This window comes from Anneissia japonica, unplaced genomic scaffold (genome assembly GCF_011630105.1).
Source record: "Anneissia japonica isolate Jap-2015-1 unplaced genomic scaffold, ASM1163010v1 scaffold2652_len1590060_cov184, whole genome shotgun sequence".
Lineage (NCBI taxonomy): Eukaryota > Metazoa > Echinodermata > Crinoidea > Comatulida > Comatulidae > Anneissia > Anneissia japonica.
Window position 1 is genome coordinate 778,326 of NW_022699919.1, and position 6,852 is coordinate 785,177.

The 6,852-nt window shown below is 33.4% G+C and overlaps 1 protein-coding gene across 1 annotated transcript in view; it reads right to left on the bottom strand.

Moving 5' to 3' along the window:
• LOC117103172 overlaps window positions 1–5,648 on the bottom strand; it is a 12,399-nt gene extending 6,751 nt beyond the window's left edge. Inside the window, exon 1 of the mRNA XM_033243677.1 lies at window positions 4,219–5,648. Coding sequence (XP_033099568.1) covers window positions 4,219–5,631 — 1,413 coding nt within the window. The 5' untranslated portion in view covers window positions 5,632–5,648. The remainder of the gene's footprint in view (window positions 1–4,218) is intronic.
• Window positions 5,649–6,852: the final 1,204 nt, after the last annotated feature.

A 6,852-nucleotide genomic window follows, 5' to 3' on the forward strand; every position in this document is an offset into this window, starting at 1 on the left:
CTACTACTCTGGTGTCTTAGCTTCAGCCTTTGAGTTTACATATGCTCTTCCTTCTCACTTCTCAGTTGATTTGGGGCTCGTGGGTTTGAATACCCTGGTCTGCGGTCCTGGCTAAAAATGCCAATTGACATCTTGGGCATCGCTTCTCACAGTTCTGGGCTCAAGGCATTATATGTCTTTGGTTAAAATAGGTACCTGGTTGGGGCATTGAAACACTGCTGTGTGTTTTTTAATTGGGAATAGCCTTAATATTTCTCAGTGCACTTGGATCAAAGGACTGCGCTGGGAGACACCATTGCACCTAACTAGAATGGTTTTGCTCAGTTGGCAGTGAGCGTCAGGATGGCACTCCAAATGTTGCTCTTTCGATTTTCACAGCAACTCATTATCTTCACTCAATCTTCCCAGGTTAAAATAACACTTCAAAATATAGTATAAAGATTAAGTGTTTTTTTTTATATGCAGTATAATTAACACCTATTAGACTCTTGTGTGCTGCGATTCAGCCAAAAAAATATAAGCGAAATTTAATTCTGTGCAAGGCATTGTTGGTAAACATGGTCAGTAATATGTTTCGAACCAATGTCATTGATTTCTTATTTCTTCCAATTAGCAAGTATACTTGGCAAACAAATAAACAGGGGCTAAAACAAAAACCCCTTGGCGGAGTCAATAAAAGCATGATTTAGGATGGACTGATTAAAATTGAGGTTTCTGAGCTTAAAGTTAAATTTATATTATAAAAGCAAGTCTAAATGTTCTGAGGCTTTAAGATATTGATCAGCTATGGAGTCGGGTTTGATTGTACCAATTTTTAGATGTAGATGGTTCATATTCACCGGCCCATTTCTATAAAGTGCACATAACTTTGTAAAAAGGCATGCAATTATCTTATACTAACTATTAAATAAAACAGATATAAAGTAAAAATAGGAATGCGTATTAAATATTTATTAATCATCATGAATTCACTTTTTTTTTCAATAGATTTTTTTTAACAATATAAAGATATAAACAATTTTTGTAGCCGACCGGTTTATCGATCCTCAACGGCAGAATGCCAATTAGCAAATTTCGTTCGTATATGAGGCCGAGTAGGCCTGTAGAAAGTTCGTCAGAAAAACAACAAAAAATCCGAGTAAACAATAAAATCGTGATAAGATAAGGATACACATAGTTTTTGATTACTTTAAAACCCATCTTGACGATATAACGATAACAATAAAACGGTAAAATGGAGTTGAAAACGAAACGATTTCACAAGGATTGCCAAAGGTTGTTCGCCGCCTTGTGGAGCCATCATTTACAATTATACTGTTGTAAAACAAGGCAGAGCTAGTTTCGTAATTGCTATACAGTGAATTTCCAAAGTAAATATTCTATTAAATCTATTTTGATCGTTATTGATTGATTTAATGAAATTTATCAATCGGTAACACATATTTGACAACTTCTCAGATGTGGAAATTATTCGATAGAGGTCGTGGTATAAAAACGGGAAGATATTTGTATTGATCATTTGCAGTGATGTAATTATTGTTTCTAATTTCCATTTCTCTTGAGTTATTATATCAAGGTTTCTTTACTCATATTATTATTATTACTAATTTTTATTATTATTTTATTTCCATACGTTACTATTTTTTGAAATTATTATTTTAATTCCATAAGTAAACATGCAAACACCAACATCCAAAGCACTTATAACATTAAGATTTAAATGATTACATTTAAAAAGAGAAGTAAAACTCCTAAATTGCACAAATTGACTATTGAAAAACCATCATAATATATAAATTTATATATTACATTGAATCATCATTTTTGCTTATTTATAATTATTATTATTATTTCCCAGTAAAATTCCATAAGCAATAATGCAATGCAAAAACACACACAAAAAAAACCCCCTGGAGATTTAAACAGGAAAATGCATAAAAAACACCAGTCACACAACAAAGGAGGGTTCACTAAGATCAAACATGTGCAGAGATTATTAACTGATTCAATCTGAATTAAAATAATACATCTTCTTGCATTATACTTTTCTTGAATTTAAATTGGTAAGCATGATTCCTCTTAAAGTTTTGAAACCGATTTGAAGATAGTCTTTCAGTAAACCCTTCTAACACTGTTGTTTAAATGATATGAGTCACCCATTTTGAATGTTTTGGAACTATACCAAATACTTATAATAAATGATATAAAGTACTCTCTATAGACAGACGGCTTAGTACAAAGGAGCTGTCCCATACAGATGGAAAAAGTTACATAAGGCCCTCTCTATAAATGGTATGTTAGACAGTCCTTTATAGACGGTATAATTAAAGGCTTCTGAATGACGAATTAATAAATGAAATTCATCATATTAACACAATTAATATGATGGAAGCTGTAAATATAATAGATAATCAGTCTATGTTTGTGGAGCAGAGTAATCCAAATAAGTATTGCCACATACAGTAACAAGATATTGAGTATTGCTACTTTTTTATACTTACGTAGGCCTATTTTTTGTGAGCCAATAATGTTGCTTATAGTGGACACAAACAGTTAGATAAATATAAAACTGACTGGATTATACAGTACATACTAAAATGTTGTGATAGATGCAGTAGACATTTCTTATTCGTCATTTATTATTGTAAACTTAATTGACCTATTTTGAGGAATTTAACATGGTCACTTTATCCAGTATATATTTTATTATTTAGTGAACATATAGGACATGGGCTGGAGGGGGATCACCGTGCACCCCCACAGTTAAACTTCCTTCGTATCATTTTGTTGCTACGGGCATATAGAACAAAAAAATTGATGTTAACAAGAAAAATATAGGGATGCATTGTATGTACTCGCGTCATTTGTAATGGTCGTTAGTGTTTTTTGGTCAATACTTTTTTTGGGTGGAGGGGTAACATTTATGCCCATAACCATTTAAAATTCCCATCAATAATATTTTGGTAGCAATGTGTAGCATATGTGTTTCTTAATCATATGCTGTTTAAATAAAATTAATCCGACAATTATTAACGTCACTAGAGGTCAAAAGGTCATCGACCTTTTTCTAAAATGCAAATTTTTTCATAAAATATCAATAAACTTCAGTGTCATATGTCTCATTTTGGATGTATTTGACACAAATTGTGTTTTTCTTGTAGTTATTGACATACGGAATACAAAAATTGAGGTTAACAAAAAAAAATTAACATGCATTATGTACTATAGTCAATGTTTATGATCCGAGAAATTTGTAATCAACAACAATTTTGGGGGGTAGGGGGTAACATTTATGCTTATAACTCTTGATTTAGTCAATGGATTTGTATGATATTGATATCAGCATTTAGCCAATATTTTGGTCAGTCATTCAAATTGAAAAAAAATTGAAACAGGCAGAAATTGACGTAGCTAGGGGTCAAAAGGTCATTGACCTCCACAGAGAAGTTGTAAATTTATTCCCAATTCACTCACAAACGTTTACAAATCTATATTTATGAGTAGATTTGATACCAATTAGTATTTTCTATTATAAATAGGCATATGGAATATAAAAAAATGATATTAACAAGAAAAATGTATATATATATATGCTACACATTGCTACCAAAATAATATTGATGGGATTTTTAAATCACAGGTTATGGGCATAAATTTTACCCCTCCCCCCACCCCAAAAAATATTGACCATAAAACACTAACGACCATTACAAATGACACGAGTACATACAATGCATCCCTATATTTTTCTTGTTATCATCAATTTTTTTTGTTCTATATGCCCGTAGGAACAAAATGATACCAAGGAAGTTTAACTGTGGGGGGAGGGGGAACACAGTGACCCCCCCTCCAGCCCATGGCCTAATACGCCTTTTTATCACCGACACTCACTAAAGTGGGGCGTTTCACTTACCTATACTAATAAAACGTGTTCGTTTTGCAATTTTACGTGCATTATTTGTGCAGTTGATTTCACTGTACTCAATAAAAATAAACTTAGAATAGTCAAAATGTTACTCCTATTCTTCTTCAGTTTTACTGACTGTACGTACTAACTAAAAGTATGGTGCTATGATATATTTTAGCCAGATTTGTACAGGCGTCTGGACGGTAAATCATAATAAACAGTTTGTCCTTTGTTGATATGGTAAAACATAAATATACGCAGTAATACGCAATAAAATTATTTGAAAACAAAAATAATATTTTACATTATCAATAATAACCATAATTACAGTTTACTTTCTTGTGCCATTTATCGACAATAAATCTGACACGATCTTCGTCAAGTTCATGCCCTATGTAAAATGTAAAAATTTGTTGAATCTTACAAATCTTATTCCATATATCTTCTCCTTTTAGTCGAACAATATATCTATTGTTGCTATGTATGCTAGGTATTTTTAGCTTTTGCAGCACCAAACCAACATAAGCGTCTTCCCATGGTAAAAACCGTACAAACTGCGCTGTGTGTAAAACCTGTGTGCTTACGTCAGTAGACATAAGGTATGACGGTCCAAGACAATACGGAGGGTACGTAGTTTCTGGGTAGTCTTCCTCGGCTATGTACCATTTAGAATACTTGCTTCTCAATGGATATGCCGATGCTTGAACTCGCCCTTCAACGAATCTATTCGTTGGAGACGTGAGAAGGTGAGGAATTAAAGCGTTATAGTTTACTATGATATCGCTATCAACCTTCAACACAAAAGTTGCTTCTGAGCAGAAATCTCGGATCCATTGTAATCCCATTAGAGTTTTCAAAGTCAAGTTTCCATAGGTATCTAAAAAGTCTCCTTGTACGATATCTCCAAATTTGTTTGATTCCTGTTCGGTCTTTAGCTGAAGTATTGTATTATTTGTTTTTCCTAGTAGGAATATACGTTGAATACGCTTATCCTTGACCACTGTTACCTTTCCCCAATACTCACGAACGATCCTCCGATATCTCTCCTCCTTATGTTGGGTAAAAACCATTGTTAAAACAAATACTTTACGATTACCTTTGCAAGCATTTTCATTTGTTATTATATAAGTGCTATTATAAGTGTTAATTTGATGGGATGGATACAGTGGTATCGTTTTGGTAATTTTTATAGATTTGCCGATGCGCCTTATGACGTAAATCGGATCAGAGGAACCTGCACCAGGTGATTTGACCGTAACAACAGTACGGTGTTGTGTTAGTCTTAAAGCTGTTTCTCTAAGTATACGCTCAAAACGACTGGTTGTATTATTTTCGTCTGTCGTTGTGTGCATTGGTTTTCTTGTAGTTTCAGCGGCTCGTGGGGTTTTAGTTCCATGGTACTGTTCAGTACTAGGCCTGTGTGACGCTTGGTTTATTTTATGAACATATTCCTCTTTATGTTCGTTGTTCTCGTTGTTTTTGAGCAAATGAAACAAATTTGGTTTAGCCGCAGAATAAGCTTCTGTAGCATGCAGTACTTTTGGAACATTTCCTTCACTGTTTCTGTAGATAACATTTCGCATGTAAGTCTGTTTCTCGTGTGGTGTCAATAGAGACTTGATAAAAAGTGTCACTAGACCTATAATAGCTAAATAAACAATGTTTTTGAAACTTCGCAGAACTTTTCTTTTCATTATCGTGGTATACTTTTGAATTGGCCACATTTAGGTGTTCAGACACATGTCATCCCGTAACAACAGTACGGTTTTGTGTTAGTCTTAAAGCTGTTTCTCTAAGTATACGCTCAAAACGACTGGTTGTATTATTTTCGTCTGTCGTTGTGTGCATTGGTTTTCTTGTAGTTTCAGCGGCTCGTGGGGTTTTAGTTTCATGGTACTGTTCAGTACTAAGCCTGTGTGACGCTTTGTTTGTTTTATGAACATATTCCTCTTTATGTTCGTTGTTCTCGTTGTTTTTGAGCAAATGATACAAATTTGGTTTAGCCGCAGAATAAGCTTCTGTAGCATGCAGTACTTTTGGAACATTTCCTTCACTGTTTCTGTAGATAACATTTCGCATGTAAGTCTGTTTCTCGTGTGGTGTCAATAGAGACTTGATAAAAAGTGTCACTAGACCTATAATAGCTAAATAAACAATGTTTTTGAAACTTCGCAGAACTTTTCTTTTCATTATCGTGGTATACTTTTGAATTGGCCACATTTAGGTGTTCAGACACATGTCATCTGCAGGGAAAAAACACAATATTAATTCTAAGTAATAATCTCTGATATCACAAAAAAAATATGGCTTTCAATGTATTTGACGCAGTAATTACTTAGAGGCTAATGAATATATAACTTGAAACACAACGTGTTTGTATAAGGCATTCGCAAATTTGTAGTTACCTTGTTGTCCCCAAAGGAGAGCGTGAGCTCAAAAACTTGAATAGACAGTGTTTCCTATAACCAAGATTTTAGTTATTTCTTTTACTTATACAAGGCGATGCAAATTACAACAGGCCCAGGATGTAATGGATGTAAATATGTTCTTTATGCACAATATAAACTATCAAAACAATAACAATAACAGTGCTCGATTAAGCTGTCTCTTATACACATCTAGATGTGTATAAGAGACAGGGAATATCTCTATCAATGTATTGCAGTAAAAGTAGCAACACATTCGTTCATAATTCATTCATATTATTATGCTTATTTATTATTTTTTGTTTATTGGTTTATCCTTTTTTTTTATTTGTCTTAATTTTAGCATCAAATGTTTTTTTCAAAGGTTTGGTTTAGTGCAGTGTATACACTTATTATTTTATACTTTCTTGTTTTGTATGTATTTAAGGTCCCCTTTGTCTTGATTGACTAACCTCACAATAGGACTATTTTGTTAAATACACTAAGACAATAATGGGACACCGTCGGGAACCCACACCC